The sequence below is a fragment of the Rhinolophus sinicus genome, linkage group LG05 (genome assembly GCF_036562045.2).
Source record: "Rhinolophus sinicus isolate RSC01 linkage group LG05, ASM3656204v1, whole genome shotgun sequence".
Taxonomy (NCBI): domain Eukaryota; kingdom Metazoa; phylum Chordata; class Mammalia; order Chiroptera; family Rhinolophidae; genus Rhinolophus; species Rhinolophus sinicus.
This window is the reverse complement of record NC_133755.1, coordinates 26,329,660-26,348,855: the sequence shown is the minus strand read 5'-3', so window position 1 is coordinate 26,348,855 and position 19,196 is coordinate 26,329,660. Positions and strand designations below refer to the sequence as shown.

Genomic DNA, 19,196 nt, shown 5'->3' with positions numbered 1-19,196 from the left:
TCTGGTCCCTCAGATTATGATTGTTTTTGTTTTGTTTTGTTTTTTTATCTGTCATCTCAGTGTCATAAGAGAATAATATCCCCACATTTGAGGAAAGGACATCTTTTATAGTGTTCAACTTCCTGATCAGGAAAATCACTTAAATATTCATAGTGTTTTGGTTCAAGCAGGTGTGAGCAAACTATATTCCTCAGCCTGTTCCTGCTCACCACCTGTTTTTGTAAATAAAGTCTTACTGGAACACACCACATATTCATTTACATGTTGTCTGTGGCTGCTTTGGCACAAAATGGCAGAGTGAAGAGGTTGCAAAAATACTGTATGGCCCACAGAGCCTAAAATATTTACAGTCTGACCCTTTACAGGAAAAGTTTGCCAACTCCTGGGTGAGAGAAAGGAAGGGAGACTATTGAGGAATGTGGTTCTGGAGGGTAAAGAAGGGGAAGATTAGAATGGAAGAACTGGACGGGGTAAAGAGGCACCATTTCTACTTGCCTGTTGTTGTGATCTTGGATAATTTACTTAGAACAGTTTCCTTATCTAGAAATGTGACTTCTAAATCATACATATGTTAATAACCATGCCAGTTGTGTACATTTATCACTTTTGCCAAACAAATACGTTGTGACCAATCTTAGCGGTCATGACTGAATAATGAGTGTTTCAGAAACACATCTTTACCAGTATAACATTATCATCAAGTTGTTGAAAAACAGACTCATGGTAAAGATTTTCAAGAAGTTAAGATTCTGTTCTTGGCTTTTATTGACAAGGTTGTTGATCCTTTTTCTGAGCTACTGTTTTTCCTAGTTTCTAAGTCCTATGAGTTATAGAAAGGGTCACATCTCACAAATTAATCATCACATTTAATTGTCAAGCGCTTAGAAATATTTCCAGAAAACAAGGCATACTACTAGTTGTGTGTTACCATGGGCTTTTTAAAAAATACAGACCCCTGGAATCAATCTTTGGAGGTGAGTTGAGGACCAGTAACCTATATTTTTATAAAGTTGTACGAATAATTCTGATTCCTGTGTGAGAACCACTGGTTGACATTGAATTTAAATCAGTCACACACCTCAGAAAAAATAATCTTTAATAACACTTAAAACTGCAGATTTTGGGCCTCTAACGAGTAAATGTTGATGAAGGATTTTTATTAACTCAAAAGGAAGAGAGCTGCTCTCTTAAATGTTTGAAAATCTATTTTGTCTTCATTGAATTTCAAGCTATCTTGTTAGCTACTTAGACATTGGTGTTGAGAATGATGAGATGAGTTGTTTCTGGGCCTGTTGGTATTATTCAACTTGCAAGTGTGTCACTGATTTCAGTAGAGACCATGAAATAAAGGACAGATAGATACCAGTTTTCACTATTACTAGAAGAAAGAGGAAAGTGTGTGCTATCCAAAATGATGGGTAAACACTAAGAGTATTAGTTAAGGGAATATAACAAGTGCCCAAGGCATGTACCTTTGTGCCAGGTGCTACTCTACGTGCTTTACTGGATTCTCCCACTGAAGCCCCAGAACAGCCCAATGGGGTAGACATTGTTAATACAGTTTTACAGATGAAGAAACTAAGGCACAGAAAAGTAAGTAGCCCAAAAATATAGCCTTTAGTGGTAGAGCTAGGATTTGAACCTAGGCATTTAACTACTGTGCAAAACTGTTACGCTGTATATATCCACTGCCCTCTAAAATACACTAGCATTTTTTCCCCCTGAAGTTAGATGTATTTTCTTCAGGAGGGAGTTGGATTTCAAATTCTGCTTTTCACTGTCTTTTTGCAACAGGAGAAATTAACAGCATTTCTGTCTCAATGTTTTTGCTTTACTAGAAAGCATTTTCCTTATTCAGAGCAGTTTGTATGAGAGTAAAAGGATTTGCATAAAATTAACTTTACAGTTAAATCTTATTAAATAAGTCTAAGTTAAAATTCATTACAAAGACTTTTTTACTTTTGTGAGATAACTGTTTAACCAGCATATATCGATTATTTATAGTGTATCCAGAAACTATTGGCACTGGAGAAAAGATGGAAACGTCATCATTCCCAGTATCCAAGGAGCACACTTGGATAAAAAAAAAAAAAAAAGTTTAAAGAGAGGTGCAAGAGGCTGTGCCTAATTCTCTTTGGGGAAAGGAAAGCCTTTATGTAGAAAGTTATGTATAAACCAGGTTATTGATGGGTAAAAGGAGTTTATCAAGTGCAGGGGAAAATCAGGGTAGGGAGCGGGAGGCTAGGCCAAGGCATAAACAAAACTGCTGCATGTTCAAGGAATGGTGACATTAAATGCAGCTGAGTTTAGGGTGCCTGGAACATAGTAACGGGGCATGAAGCTAGAGAACAAGGATAGGCCCAATTGTGAAGAGCTAGTTCAGGAGAAAAGTAGCTCTAGTAGTCAACATTTTCGGAAACGGCAGAGATCAAATACTACATGAAGATGAAAATAGGCTGTTGGGTTTGTACATGAGGTGATCACTTGTATCCTTACTGAAAATTATCTATGGCCCTTCTATATCATTTCTATAAGGGCAGAAATGATATAGAAATGTGTAGATGGGAGTTTATGTAGATTTGAGTGTATTGGGAGGATGCTTGGTCTTCGAGGAGGAAGGACATAAAGGTTTCTCATTTTGTTTTCCAAAGATGGGAGGGAATTAGATCATATTTCTAAGCAAATGAAGGAAATGGAGACTTGAAGATAGATGAGAAAAACAGTCACCTCTGAGATCAGAAGAGAAATACGGACATTCCTATATCGGCATGATGAGCATTTTATTGATGCTAAACCAAGTATGGACATGCTCATTCTCAACGTACAGGTAGTATTTTTGTCACCTTGGGAACAAGAAGGGTGAGCGTTGCCAAAAATTATCTTTTCCAATTTACCCCAACATTATGTTTGCTTGACTTTCCTCCCCGCTGGGTGGCAAACATGTCTCCATCTAAATCTGCCCCAGACACTAGTACAACGCTTGCTGAATTATGAAAAGGGCAGCAAAACACCACAGCTAGTAGCTGCTTGTCACGGAAAAGCCTACAGAAGTTTGCAGAAAAGCTATTTGAGCAGTAGGGCAGGACTGAAGAGTAATGACTAAAAAGAGGATCTGATAAACAGGGTCTGTGACCAGGCAGGAAACGGACTAATATTCAAGTTTACAGGTGCTTAATTTTAGTGCTCGAGGCCTTGGAAAAGACCAGGCCAGTATAATCACAGTGTTGCTGGGAATGTAGTTTAAATGCCCGAGCGCCGCCTTCAGGGCATTTTAAAGGGTTCTCTGAGGAGAAACTGTTGCTGCGTCCCCAAGGTTACCCACCTATGGATGAACCCGGGATGCGAGCTCCTGCTGCAGCGGGTGCCGGGGAAACCCGCTGCGGAAGCCGCCCTGCCCTTCCAGGCCGCCGCGTCCGGTTGCCTGGGAGACGCCGCGGCTGGTCGGCTTCGGAGCTGCTGCGCGGAGCGACCCGCGCCGGAGTTGGTGCTGCTCCGCGCTGCTTGCGGCTGCGTCACGATTGCCCCGGTCCGCGCCGTAAGTGCGGGTGTCCGCGGCGGGCCGGAGGGGACGGGGGTCCGCGCGGGGCGGGGGGTGATGGAGAGAGATGTGGAGTCTGGATGAGGGGTCCCCGCCGCCTTCCCCTCGGTGGCCTTTGGAGGGACAGGAAGGGGTGAGGGGGCGAGGGGCTAGAGGTGACCAATGGCTCCCACCGGCCACACGACCTAGCCGGTGCGGCTCCCTGGCGCCTGGAGGCAGGTGCGGCCCTGAAGAGAGGGCGGCGACGGGGGTGCGGCCGGGGGGACGAGGCTGCTGCGGCGGCAGAGGAGGGAGCGAGGGGCGCCTCTGCGCTTTGGGAGACCCCTGTGTGGCGAAGCTGAACTGCCATTGAATGAAGGGTCGAGACTAGAGGCCTGGAAATAAAACGATATATGCAAAACTTTCATACCTGTTGTGTGCCCACATGAAATGTGATGTGTGTGTTTTTTTTAACAAAATTCGTTTCTTGAATTACGTAAATTTGTGGTCTTCTGGTTTTCTGGGGATGCTTTTAATTAATCAAGCTGTACTATCACCATGATAAATTTATAAACGTGTGTGTACTTTTGACGTTCTGTAATTCCGTATTTTAAGACAGACGCCCATTATCCTGGTCAATTTTATTAAACATAAATAACGTTTGGTTGTTTTGGAAACAATAACGACAACGTAGGAAATTGTGACTTTTAGCCTGTAGAACCAACCTGTAACTGGTCAGGCCTGGTGTTGAAAAAGTCTCCTTCCCTCCTCTCCCCCCTTTCCCCCACCCCCGTCCCCGCCCCATTCCTAACGCCACTGTTTACACGAGTTTCCAAGAAACTTTTAGATTAGGACATTAATATTAATAAGTGTGTTTTCATCCTGTTTCCTCTCTCTTTCTTAATTTTGTTTTCCTTCTCTCGATGTATTTATTCATTAGTTTGCTTGTGGGGTTTTGTGATACAGTGCTGGAAAATATCTGACTCCAAGTGTTTTCTCTGTTTCTATGTGCATCCTTTTGCAAATCCTTAAGACTAAGGAAATTAAACAGAAAATTTTCAAAGCATTTAATGATCCACTCAACTATTTATCTCTGTTTATCTTTCTCTATTCACCCAGGGGCCTAGGGCTATACCTATTTTTGCCATTGTACACAGAACTTTATTAACAGTCAAATATTTGGTAAGTTCTGAAGTCAGGAGGCCCGGTAGCTAAGAGGTATATAGCTTCAGGTTGGAGGTCAATAATGACTATTAAAATATTTTCACCAATTGCATCTATTCCCTGCCAGTACCTTTATCACTGTTTGATCATGATTTCCTGCCCAACTACTGTATTAACAATCAAAATCTAATTATTGCCTTTGCTTAAAAAAGAAAATTATACATATTTAGTGGAAAGGTTAGAGGATAAAATTATAGTAGGTTGAGCACCTACTGTGTGCCAGGCAATGGGCTAACCGTGCAAGTCAGATGTGATAAAAAAAAAAAAATGTGAAAAAGTAGTGGGGGAAGTTGTTAGTTGCAATATGTGTGCAGAGAAGGAGCCTGCCTTTGGGGTTTGGAGAAGGCTAAGCAGAAAAGGCATTTATGTTGAACTGCAAAAGTCTTAAGAGGGTTTTGGTGTCAAACCTTCCAAGCTGTAGTATAAGCAGAGACTTTGAGACCTGGAAGTGTTTGGCAAAGAATCCGAGAAGCAATGTGGAAAAGGTACATTGGGACCAGGGTGCAAAGGACAGTAAATATCATGTACAATATGAACTTTATTCTGTGGCATTAGAGGCCCTACGACATTTTTGAGGAAGGACGATATCTGATTATATTGATGTTTGAGAAAAAAGTTTTTCATGTAATAGAAGTAGATATGCAGGAAAAAAGGAGTTTAGACACTTTAGTTCCACTATATATGGTTTCTAAGACTAAGTTGCACACATCGATCATGTCTCTTTACTCTTAAATAGATAAGTGTATATTTCCTAAGATCTAAGACATTTTCTCACATAACCACAATACAGATTACCAAATTAGGAAACTTTATGTCGATATTCAGGTTTTACCAATTACCCCGTATTATTCTGTCTAGTTTTCCCCCCACTTAAAGGTTCATACACTGCATTTCGTTTTCACATCTCTTTTGTCCCCTTCAATCTGGAGTAGTACTTGACCTTTGTCTTTCATGGACTTGACGGGTTTTTTTTTTCCCTAAGAACACAGGCTAGTTATTTGTAGAATGCCCCTCAATTTGATTTTGTCAACTTTCTTCATGATTAGATTCAGGTTTTGCATTTTTGGCAAAAACATCACTGATTCTGTGTTTTTCACAGTGGCTCATTTGCCTTTTTTAGAATTCTCACGTAAATAGAATCATACAATATGTGGGGTTTTTTGTGGCTGGCTTCTTTCTACACAGCATTATTTTGGGGTGGGGAGGGTTTGGGTTATTTATTATGTTCATCACAGTGTGGCATGTATCAGTAGTTTGTTCCTTTTTGTTGCCGAATAGTATTTTGTTGCATGGATCGTCACTCAGCAATTGATGGACATTTGGATTGCTTTCTGTTAGAGGCTTTTACGAATAATGGTACTATGAACATTTGCATACATGTCTTTGTGTAGACATTTTTTTTCCCTGAATAGATACCTAAAAGTGGAATTACTATTTGTGTTTATGTTTAACTCTTATGTTAAATTTATGTTTAACTTTTAAAACATTGCCAAATTGTTTTCCATCTGGGCCTATGCCATTTTGCATCCCCACCATTGATGTGTGAGAGAGTTCCAGTTTTCACATAACCTTATCAGCTCTTGATATTGTCGGTCTTTTGGATTTTAGCCATTCTAGTGGGTGTGTATTGGTATCTTATGTGGTTTTACGTTTCTATAATGACTAAGAGGATTCTTTCATGTGCTCATTAGACATTTGTATATTTTCCTTGGTGAAATGTCTGTTCAAATCTTTTGTTCATTAAATTGGGTTTGACTTTATGTACTCTATGTTGTAAGAGTGCTTTATGTACTCTTGATACAAATCCTTTATGAGATACATAATTTGTTAATATTTTTTCTTCGGTCTGTGGCTCATCTTTTTCTTTTTCTTTTTTTAAAGATTTTTTTATTGGGGAAGGGGAACAGGACTTTATTGGGAACAGTGTGTACTTCCAGGCCTTTTTTCCAAGTCAAGTTGTTGTCCTTTCAATCTTAGTTGTGGAGGGCGCAGCTCAGCTCCAGGTCCAGTTGCCACTGCTAGTTGCAGGGGGCGCAGCCCACCATCCCTTGCGGGAGTCAAACGGGCAATCTTATGGTTGAGAGGATGCACTCCAACCAACTGAGCCACCCAGGAGCTCAGCGGCAGCTCAGCTCAAGGTGCCGTGTTCAATCTTAGTTGCAGGGGGCGGACCCCACCAACCCTTGCGGGACTCAAGAAGTTGAACTGGCAACCTTGTGGTTGAGCGCCCATTGGCCCATGTGGGAATCGAACCGGCAGCCTTCGGAGTTAGGAGCATGGAGCTTCAACCACCTGAGCCACCGGACCGGCCCCTGTGGTTCATCTTTTAATTTTCTTAATGGAACAATTATTTTTGAGGAGGAAATCATTTAATTTTGATGAATTCCATTTTATTAATTTTTTTTTCTTTTATGGGCCTTGTTTTTGGTTCATATCTTAGAAATCTTTGCCTAACTGAAGTTTCAGAGATTTTTTTTCTATGTTTATTTCTAGAAGCTGTATAGTTTTGCTCTTACATTTTAGTAGGTGATCCATTGTTAGTTGATTTTGATATATTGTGTGAGGTAAGCTATCAGAGTTTTTTGGGGTTTTTTGTTTGTTTATTTTTGCATATGGATACCAAATTGTCCTAGCATTATTGAAAAGAATATTCTTTCCTCATTGAATTGTCTTGGCTTCTTTGTCAAAATCAATTGACCATAAATAAAAGGGTTTATTTCTTGACTCTATTCTGATCCATTCGGGATGTGTGTGTGTGTGTGTGTGTGTGTGTGTGTGTGTGTGCCAACACCATACTCTCCTGATTTACTATAACTTTATAGTAAAATTTGAAGTCAGGTGATATAAGTCTTCCAAGTTTGTTCTTATTCCAAATTATTTTGGCTATTCTGGATCCTGTGCATTTCCATGGTGAATCTTAGGGTACTCTTGTCAATTTCTACCCCAAAAAAAACCTGTTTGGATATTTATAGGGATTGAATTTAATCTATAGGTGAATTTAGGAGAACTGACATCTTACTGAGTTTTCCAATTCATGACCATTGCATTTCTCTTTTTATTTAGATCTTTAATTTCTCTCAGCAATGTTTTTAATTTTCTGTACACTTCACTTGTTAAATTCACTCTTAAATATTTCACTCTTTTGATGTTATTGGGAGTGGAATTGTGTTCTTAATTTCATTTTCAAATTGGTTGTTACCAGTATATAGAAATACAATTTATTATTGTATATTGATCTTGTGTCCTACTACATTACAAATTTGTTCATTATTTTTAATTGGGTTTTGTTTTTGTTTCGGTTTGAGGTTTTTTTTTGCAAATTCATTGGGATTTTCTACATACAGTAAGTAGCATGCCATTTCCAAATAATGAGAGTTTTTCTTTCCATTTCCAATCTCTATACTTTTAATATTTTTACTTGACATATTGCACTGGCAAGAACTTCCAGTACAATGTTAAATAGAAGAATTTCCCAATCTCGGGGAAAGTGTTCAGTCTTTAACCATTAAGCATGATGTTAACTAGGTTTTTCACAGATGCCCTCTAGGAAGTTCCCTTCCATACCTAGTTTGTTGAGATTTTCATCATATATGGGTGCTAGATTTGTCAAGTGCTTTTTTTCATGTAATTTACTGTGATGATCATGTAGTTTTATTTTCTAGTCTATTAATATGTTATTCTACATTATTGATTTTCAGATATTAAACCAACCTTGCATTCCTCAGATAAATTCCACATAATCATGATGTATAATTCATTTTATATATTTCTGTTAATTATTTCGTTGAGGATTCTTGTGTCCATGTGCATGAAAATAATGATCTGTAGTTTTCTTGGGATTTCTTTGTCTGACTTTGTAGCAAGGTGATATTGGCCTTGTAGAATGAGTTGGGAAATGCTTCCTCCTCTTCTGTTTTTTAGAACAGTTTATGAAGGATTGGTATTAATTCTTCTTTGAAAATCTGGTAGATTTCACCTGTGAAGATCTCTGAGCCTGGGCTTTTTTTGTGGATAGATTTTTAATTAATTCAGTTTTTTTCATTTGTTTATGGGTGTAACCAGGTTTTCTATTTTTCTATTTATTCTAGAGTTATTTTGTTATTTTGTGTCTTGTTAAGCCAGTTTTGTTATTTTGTGTCTTTTTAAGCATTTGTTCAAATTGTCTGATTTGGTTGCATAAAGTTGTTCATAATATTCTTTTATAATCTTTTTAATTTCTATAATGCTGTCCTGATTTTGGTAATTTTTATTTCTTTTTTTCATAGTCTAGCTAAAGTTTCATCAATTTTATTGATCTTTTTAAAGAACCAATTTTTTGTTTTACTGATTTTTTTGCTATTGTTTTTCTGATGAGGAGTCATTCATTAAGCATGTTGTTCCCTTTTGTGTGAATGGTTCTCTTTCACTTTTTTCAAGATACTCTCTTTGTCTTTTGTTTTCAGCAGTTTGATTATGATGCATCTAGGTATAGATGCCTTTGTATTTTCCAACTTGGAATTTATTGAGCTTCTTGAATCTGTGGATTAATGTTTTCCATTAAATTTGGAAAGTTTTTGGCCAATATTTCTTCACATAGATTTTTCTGCCTCTTTCTCTCACTCCTCTTTCTGGGAATCCTATTAAATATATGTTGGTATTATTTATTTTGTCCCACAGGTCTCTAAAGCTCTGTTAATTTTCAGTCTTTTTTCTCTCTTTTATATTGGTCATTTTCTATTTATCTTCAGATTCATTGATTCTTCTGCCATCTTAAATCTGCTGTTGAGTATATCTAGTGAATTTTTCATTTCAGTTGTGTGTTTGACTCTAAAATTTCCATTTGGTTCTTTTTTATCCTTTTCATTTTTCAGTTGAGATTCCCTGTTTTTTGAGTCATTGTCATTATATTTTCCTGTAATTATTTAAATTGTAATTTGCCTTAATTATTTGAACATATTTATAATTGCTGCTTTGAAGTCTTTGTCACTAAATCCAACATCTGAATCCACTCATAATCCATTTAAATTGAACTTTTTCCCCTGAATATCAGTCACAGTTTCCTTTTTCTTAGCATGTGTTATAATTATTTTTATTGAAAACTAGGCATTTTAGGTAACATATTGTAGCAATTCTGGATTCCAGTTTTCTTTTGTGGATTTTTTTTTTAATGGGTTGGTTTTCTTTGTTTTAGCAGCCTGCCTGTATTGCAGAATCTATTTCCTTTTAAGTGTGTGCTTGCTGATATCTCTGTTCAGTTTTTTATGTTTTTAGTCTGGCTTTCTGGAAGTCACCACTGTCTCCATAGCTTAGTGGTTGATAATTTGGGCACTGATGGCACACAAACACGCCCAGCCATAAGTGTTTCACCCTCTCCCAATAGATTAGTGTGTGGGTTGGGGAGTGCGTTCAAAATTCAGTTAGTCATCAAATCTACTTCAGCTTTAACTTTCCTTTAGGCCTCCTCAGGTCTTCCTTATGCGTGCCCATGATTAACAGAGTTTTCCAAACATAAGCTGTGATGGATTTCCATGTGTTATTTGATTGTGTATTCTTGAGCTTTAATAAGAGAGAGAATAGAATCTATTTTGTAAAATAGTATGTTAATAGTCATTTATCCAGGTAAATACTTTTTCCAATTGGATATTTTTATAGTGGCAAGTGAGAGTACATGATTTCTTTCTTCATTGAGATAATTGTGGATGGAAAAGCCTAAACATTAGTGAGGTTAAAAAAAGGGGGTGTTCATTTGAAGCATCAGAAATTTTTAAAGTGGTCAGCTCTTTACATGACATTTTATTAATACCAAGACTTGGACTAAGTGTTTCTTCAAATTGTACATTCTTTTGAATTAACTGAGAAGCAGTATAATGTAGTGATTAAAATTATGAGATTTGGAATGTGACTGCCTAGGTTTTAATTCTATACTAACTTCATTGTGCCTCAGTTTTTTCGTCTGTATAGTTGGATAAAAATAACATCTACTTCATGGAATATTTGTGTTGATTATATATAATTTGCATAGAACAGTGTTATTTAAGTGCTAGCTATTTTTATTATTAGAGTATATTAACAAGATTCTGCTGAATAAAGTGAGGTGGGATTTTTAAGACTAATTAGAATTTTTATATTTTTAATTCCTAGACTGATTTATTTAATTATGCTGGCCTTATTTTATTCAACATGTAATCTAGTCATCACAAAATTCACAAATGAGTGATACAAGATAAAAATTAAACAGTATTTCCGTAGAAATCACTATGGACATGAAAGCATTCGTGAAGAATTAGAGAAATCTGCCTTTTTGTGTGCTTTACTATTATTTTCTTTGGGAGCTAAGAATTAAAGGGTCTGTTCCTTCGTACATAGAAAAGCTAAGCACAATAAATAATGCTCTAAAAATATTTTGTTATTATTTTTAATGGCTGCTTTGTTCAACAGCCCACATTTTGTCTTTCTTCTCTCCACCAGGTGGAAGTATAGCACTTTGTACCCTGTCTTGTTCTCATCTCTTCTAGTCTGCAGTATTCGAATGGGTTAAGAGGGAAAAGATAACCACCATGTTCAAGAGTATGAAATACTCCTTCAGCTGGATTTTATAGCATCATATTTTAATCATTTACTTGAGGATAATGAAAACAATAGATTGAATAAAGTCCCTTTCCACAAATACTTTTAACTCAACTGAAACCAACACAGACCCATTATGAGAAATGGCATATGAAAATTTTGCAGTATCTGAAAGAATTGCATAGGACTGAACTAAACTAATGAAATAATATCCAAATATTTTTAAGTGTATTTGAAAATAATGGAGATAAACCTTTGGCCTCCTGGGCTAATTGGTTTTATATAATAATCTGTGGGAACACTGTCCTTGATAACTTGATTAAGCGGAGTCATCTCATTTTCCAGGTGCAACATTGTACTGCAAGTCTATCAAGACAGCAATTTAAGTCACTTCTGTAATGGAAAAGTATGAAAAATTAGCTAAGATTGGAGAAGGGTCTTACGGGGTTGTTTTCAAATGCAGAAACAAAACCTCTGGACAAGTGGTAGCTATTAAAAAATTTGCGGAATCTGAAGATGATCCTGTTGTTAAGAAAATAGCACTAAGAGAAATACGAATGTTGAAGGTAGGTTAACTCTATATATCTCTAATATGATATTGGGTGAAATATGTATGCCAAGATGACAGAGAATTTTAAAGTCATATTTTTCCCCCATTAGACTTAAATTCCTTTGTATCAGCAACTTTGGGAAATAAATTGATCGTGACTTTGGACTTCGGCGGCTCTGATGTTTAGCAGCTGACATTAAGACTGCAGCTGTAGATTGTTAAAATATTGAAGTACGCCCCTTCTGGTTGGTAAATATCCACTGTCCTAAGTCCCCTCATTTCCCTCAGCCCTGGCCTTCTTCTGCCCGCTCCCCAAAGCCTCCTCCCAGCAACTAAAAGAGCGTCCCTTGGCCTAAAGGGGCCCACAGGACTGCGCCTGCCCCTCCACGTGGATACGGACAGGTCCTGCCTGCTCTCCACTGGTTCCTAGACATACTGAATACCACCCCCAGCTATGTATACACATTTTACACATGTTTTTGGAATGGTTGTTTCTACTCTGATAGGATTTGACATGTAGAATTCATAAGTTTTCAATGTAAACGTTTTCCTACCCTAAAAAAATCTTAGTTTTAGAACCATGAAAGACCTTAGAGACGCTGCTCATGCAGTAGCCTTATTTTATCAGAAAGGAAACGGGGGCGTAGGGCAGCACTTCTCAAACGCTAATGTTCATCAGAATCCGCTGTGGACGTTGTTGAAATGTGCAGTCTGTGTGTGGAAAGGCCTGGGGTAGGCCTGAAGTTCTGCATTTCTGACAAACTCCCTCATGGCACAGAAGCTGCTGGTTCATGGACCACACTTTGAGTAACAAAACTCGTGTGGTTTCCTCAAGAATACACAGCCAACCTTTACTTCTGACATGTGTCATCTGTTTTTAGGAAATCCCCTAAAATCCAGTTTTTAAAGGGAGATAATAGTTATATTTTCTATACTTTTGAAATATTATCTGTAGCAAGTTACCTCAACTAATAAATTCTAGTGTTTTGTTTAAAATAGAATTTGATATACAGGGAGTTTTCAAGATTGTATCCATCACGATGGAAAACAGTTCACTGTTACCTTGTAGCCAGCAGTAGGCTCTAGTCAGAGAGCCAGCTCCATCACAGAGCTAAGCTAGAAGGTGCGTCTGAACTGGACAGTGGTTGTTTTCTAAGAAAACTAAGGCTTTTTATCTACCACCACCCCCAAAGTTTTCAGCTAAAGTTAATGCTCAGGTAGTACCTCCTGGGTTACAGGTATCCCAATTGGAGAATGAACTTGAAGGTGAAAAGTAGGCAGATTCCAACTCAGCTTGGTCTCTGGTGATGATGATTCTCAGAAGGTACATCATTCCTGCTTTGGGTATTTATATCCCTGTATGCCCTGAGCGGATTCCTTCCAGGATAAATCTACCTTCCTCCTACACTCCTATTATTTACTTTTGGTTGATTTTCTCCCACCTTTCTACCTATTTTACTTTAGACAAGTCACTATTTTTCTTGGCTAAGTTAATTTCATTTGCAAAGGCTGATCTATCCAAACACAGATTTGACCAGGTTGAACCTTGACATTGCATCCAGCTGTAGCATCTGTGAATCCCTTACTCTCCTGGTAGAGAGAGACACCTTTTTGCTTCCATTCTACAATTTTACTGCAGCACAAAGCAGCTGACTTACCGAGTGACCTGTTTCCCCCACTATTTGCCTTTCTGCCTTTTAGGCAGTGAAGCAGCAGGGGGGGGAAAGATTTGGGGAATATTTTTCATGTATAATGGATTCCCTTTTCCCAAATTGTTGAGCAGCTGGCACATAGTTACAGGGTGATATTTTTTGGTCAAGCCATGCTTACAGATAGTGAGGTAGAGGATGCTATGTCATACTGAAGACTCTCTACTGGGCCTGCAAAGTATTTATTGAACTTTACTATATACAAAATACTGTGTTCTATTTCTTTATATATCTTTCTGAGTAAATGGTATAGGGTTTAGAAATGTGATTTGTCTCCTATACTGGGAAAACAACAGGGAAGATTGAGTTATAAGTAGGAGTAATCAGATGTCCTGGTCCATAGCTTTTTCCCAGAGTTGGCTTGGTTAGTATCCTCTTTCAAAAGTGTCCTGGTTTATAAGCTGAATTATACAGTCACCCTAGCTATATGGAGGGTGACCATATATGCCGGTCTGCCTGGGACAGACCTGGTTTATACTCATTACCCTGACTGGATGATACATAGTTGCTCTAGTGATGGATTATCTTAATCAGGATTTCTCCTTTGGTTTACAACATTAAGCAGAAGCTGCCTTGTGAAATGCTTCAGTTTGGGAGTAGAATTTAACATATAAAACATCTAAGCATAAGAGAGAACACCAAAATCAAAGAACAACAGAGCTAAAAAATGACAAATTAAAAACAGACTAACTGTAGGGACTCCTGGAATAGGCTGTTTAATCAGATTTGAAAGTTGGGATCTAGTATTTCTGAGAGTCAACCCTAAAATCCAGACTGGGTTTAAATCCAGCTGACATTTACATTAAATCCATGGCAATATGTAAGCTAAATGGGACTGATGATTTTTATAGTTTTTACTCAATAATTCCATTTCCTCAGTTTTTTATTCAGGTTATTTTATGACTTGTATATTTTAAATTTCCACAAAATGCATGAAGTATTTTTGGTTTTAGTGCTTATTTTAATTTTATTTTATTTTAGTGTGTATTTTATTTGGTATCTCCAGAGAGATTCAAGCAGTTTAGTTACCATCTATTATGGGTACATTAGAAAAATTCTTAAAATTTTCTTCCAACATTAAGATTCCATGATTCTTACTAAGAGTAGTTTCTTTTGTAAGTAACTGTAATAAAATGTTCTACAAGATATGCATAGAGAATGATAAACAAGGCCTTCCGCTCTTAAAATTGTAAGGGATCTAGGGAGAAACTCTTACAAGAAACAAGTCACCAAACTTTGTATCTCATTTTCCTTGCAGCAATTAAAACACCCAAATCTTGTGAACCTCATTGAGGTGTTCAGGAGAAAAAGGAAAATGCATTTAGTTTTTGAATACTGTGATCATACACTTTTAAATGAACTGGAAAGAAATCCAAACGGGTAAGTAATCTAGAAACTGAAGATCTCTCTGTGGCCAGGTCCCAATTTTATTTTATGTGGGATTAACTGGCAAATTATAAATCTGAGCCATAGTTCCCCTTTCTATCCAGATACACCTACTGGCTACCCCTCTCCGGTTTCAGGATGTGCTCACAGGGCAAATGAATATTAACCTAGAGTAAAAATAATTAGGAAGACAAACTTACTGCAGATATAAATCGTAATGCATTTTGAGGCTAAATTATATATTGGATTGTCTAAATTTAAGGAATTAATACTGTTCAATATTAGGAAATCTATTAATGTAAGTTAAAGGAGGAAAAAAATACATATGGTTGCTTAAACTTGAAAAGGCAGTTGATAAATTCAGCATCCTTTCCAGATTATTAAAAGAACAAAAACAAAAACCTTTAGCAAAGAAGGATTAAAATACTTTCTTAGCGTGCACACACACACACACACACAAATCCTCTTCAAATAAACAGCTAATTTTATACTCAGCACTAAAGGAACCACTATTAAAGTACAAAACAAGACAAGGACATCAGTTGTCACCACTATAATGTAACATCGTTCTGAGAACTCTAGCCAGTGGAATATAATAATAAAAACAAATAGAATATATAACTTACGGAAACAAGATAAAATTGTCATTATTTGCATCATATTATTCTATAAAAATCTAAGAGAATTGCCTAAAGAGTTATTAAAACTAATGGCATTCAATATAATGACTCTAAATTCCACACACAGAAATTAACAGCTTTTGTACCAATCAGCACTTTAGAAAATGTAGGGGAGAAGGATCCCATTAAAATACCAACAACAATAACAAAGTTATTCGAGTTCAGCTTCGAGTTCGAGTTCGGGTTCGAGTTCAGGTTCGAGTTCGGTCACGAGTTAGGGTTCGGGTTCAGGATCGAGTTCAGGTTCGAGTTTGGTTTCGAGTTAGAGTTCGGGTTCAGGATCGAGTTCAGGTTCGTGTTCGAGTTCAGGTTCGAGTTCGAGTTCGGGTTCGAGATCGGGTTCGGGTTCGAGTTCGAGTTTGAGTTCATGTTCGAGATCGGGTTCGAGTTCGAGTTTGAGTTCAAGTTCGAGTTCGAGTTCAGGTTCGGGTTCGAGTTTGAGTTCGGGTTTGAGTTCAGTTTGAGTTCGGGTTCGAGTTGGAGTTCGGGTTCGAGTTCGAGTTCGAGTTCGGGTTCGGGTTCGAGTTCGAGTTCGGGTTCGAGTTCAGGTTCGAGTTCGAGTTCGGGTTCGAGTTCAGGTTCGAGTTCGAGTTCGGGTTCGAGTTCAGGTTCGGGTTCAAGTTCGGGTTCGAGTTCGAGTTCGGGTTCGAGTTCAGGTTCGAGTTCGAGTTCGGGTTCGAGTTCGGGTTCGAGTTCGAGTTCGAGTTCGGGTTCGAGTTCAGGTTCGAGTTCGAGTTCGAGTTTGGGTTCGAGTTCAGGTTCGAGTTCAGGTTGAGTTGAGTTCAGGTTGAGTTGAGTTCGAGTTGAGTTCGAGTTGAGTTCAGGTTGAGTTGAGTTCGGGTTGAGTTGAGTTGACTTTTTACGCAGCTTTTTCAGCACTTCCAAACACTAAACTTGGTTAACCTGGTACAAATAATAGTAAACTTGGTACAAATTCATAATGAATAATCCCTCTGATATCAAAAAAAAAGGTTAGCAACATCATTGCAACAAGTTCACAAACATAATTGTCAAACCTCGTATAATTAGGAGGGCAATTTGGCACTATGTATGAAAATCCTTTAAACTGTTTTCATCCTTTGACTAAGAAATTCCATTTAGAGAAATTTGTATTAAGAAAAGAATCAGGTAGGTGCAAAAAATTATAAGAATGTTCAATATGTCGTTATTTACAACAAAAAACATTGGGACTGACCAAATTTTCCAACAGTAAAGATTGGGTTAAATGAACTTTGGTATCTCCATGCAATGAAACAGTAGGCATCCAGCACATAAAAGCAAGCTGTCGGAGAATAGTTAATATTACTGGAGAAATATTCATGAAATGGTATGTGAAAAAATGAGGTTACATAGTAGAACATTCAGTATAATTGAGGGGTGGTAGGAGAGGAGCCTTGAGAAGAATTGACATTTCCATGCAACGCAACTTCAAGTGAGATCTTTGCTGGGGGCGGGAGGGTCCTCAACAAGGCAAAAACAGCCACATTACACAAGCGTGGGGGCTACTTCTCATAAAAAGGAATGTTTGGTTGGTGTTCTTAGTTATACAAATAGTCCCAAGTGTCACATTTCAACTTTTGAAGGATATCTCTTGCTCAGTTAATTAACTGAGAAATAGCCTCCAGATGGCACACCTCCCTCTTGGCCATGGACGGCATTGCCTTCATTTTGGTGATCTGCTGCGGCCTTAAGCTCCGAGGGTGGTGGACATCTTACACCGAGGCCTCCACCCACTCAGACACCTGGCACGATGAGCAAGATTCCGACCAGGTAGGAATGGCGTCTGATTCTGGGCAGGAGGATGTATGGCCCCCACACAGTATATGGTGTTCGGTGGCCACTGTTCTCAGGAGTTGGACCCCCAAGGAGAGGTGGGAGGACATGGACGGCTCTCTGGCCAGTGTGGAGAGGGCCCTGCAGGCTCTGGCTGAGCGGTTGCCGGAGGAGGAGAAGGCTACAGCCGGCCACGTGGGCTGGATGTTCCTCAAGGCCTTGAGTCTCAACACGGAAAATGGGCTTAATGAAATGGCCCGGGTGCCGAACCAGGTGTCTCAGTTGGAAGCGCTGGAAGCCCGGGTCCGCCTGTTAGAACAGGGGCCCCAAGGTGGAGACTCTGAGGCAGAGGAAGCAAGTGGAGAAAATGTACCTCCCAACCTCCAAGCCCGGCCCATCATGAAGCACAAGGTAAAGCATGAGCAACCTTTGGGCCCCGGGGGCGTTGCTGCCGGCAGCCCAGCTGTGACTGAGTTCACAACCTACACCCCATACACTCCCACTGAGTTGCAGGAGCTGGGGAGGCGGTACAGACAGCGCCCTGGAGAGCCCGTCTCAGCTTGGCTATTACGTTTATGGGATGAGGGAGCAGACAGCATTCTCTGCTCCCCAGGCGAGATGGAAAAGCTAGCCTTCGTGACAGTGCATCCGTCCCTGCGACAAAGGTTACAAAACTGCCATAGGTTGGCCAACAACCAGGGCAACCATTCTCTAATGCAGTGGCTCACTGCTGCGGTACGCACAGTGTGGGAACAGGCTGGCGAGCTGCCAGACAATGTGAGTCAATGGCAGTCATATACAGAACTTATGCAAATAATCCGTGAAATGGGTATGAGACATGCTGTTTTTAACCTCAACATGCAGGGCCCGAGCTTTTTACTGCCAGCATGAGAGATCTGGTTTTGGATACTGCACCTGCGAGTGCTTTTGGATCCTTGGTTGCTATTCTTACACCGCATGTAGGGCGGCGGATCCATGAAGTTACAACTGCCATGGCCACCCTAGGGGATGTTGAAAGCCGGAGGCGAAGGAAGTTAAGACAGGAGGTCCGCATAGTTGAGACCTGGAAGCCCAAACCAAAGGTAAAGGGGCGAGGTCGCGGGCCTCAGAGAGTAACACGCGCACAGATGTGGCGTGATCTCGTGGCAGCAGGGGTCGATAGGAAGAAAATAGACCGACAACCCAATGCACTCCTGCTGGAACTTTGGAAACAGTTGCGTCTGGAACAACAATTCCGGAGAAACATAAAAGAGGAGTCTGGGAAAGCGCGACCCGTGTGCCTCCAGGACTTCATGCAGCCGCTTGAGGCTGACCCCTTGCAGCTTGATTAGGGGTGGGGCCAAGGTACCCGGTCAGAGGGGACGAGCAGGGACCGGAGGCCCCACGTGGAACTGTCCATACATTGGTCCCCTTCGAATGTACAGAGGGTTTTGGCTCTAGTTGACACTGGCGCCGACTGCAGTCTCGTTTATGGGAACCCAGAACTGTTCCCTGGACCAGCAATCTGCATTGATGGCTACGGGGGAAAAACTGTGACTGTGAAAGCCGTTTCCTTACCACTGGGTATAGGAAGGCTTCCTCCTCGTACCTACAAGGTTTATGTCTCCCCCGTTCCGGAGTATATTCTAGGGGTGGACGTGCTACATGGCCTCAGCTTACAGACGTCGGTAGGAGAGTTCCGTCTCCAGATCCGGGTGGTGAAAGCGGTGACACGCAGGCATGCTCACCACCCTCCTCAAGTGTTGCCACAGCCCTGGCGCGTGGTTACAGTGCGACAGTACCGCCTGCCAGGAGGACAGGAGGAGATTGGT

At 39.6% G+C, this 19,196-nt stretch overlaps 1 protein-coding gene across 1 annotated transcript in view; it reads left to right on the top strand.

The window, feature by feature from the left end:
* The first annotated feature begins 3,316 nt into the window (after window positions 1–3,316).
* Window positions 3,317–19,196, top strand: part of CDKL4 (cyclin dependent kinase like 4) — a 34,187-nt gene continuing 18,307 nt past the window's right edge. Inside the window, exons 1-3 of the mRNA XM_019742602.2 lie at window positions 3,317–3,535; window positions 11,633–11,853; window positions 14,805–14,926. Of these exons, the coding sequence (XP_019598161.1) occupies window positions 11,686–11,853; window positions 14,805–14,926 (290 nt within the window). The 5' untranslated portion in view covers window positions 3,317–3,535; window positions 11,633–11,685. The remainder of the gene's footprint in view (window positions 3,536–11,632; window positions 11,854–14,804; window positions 14,927–19,196) is intronic.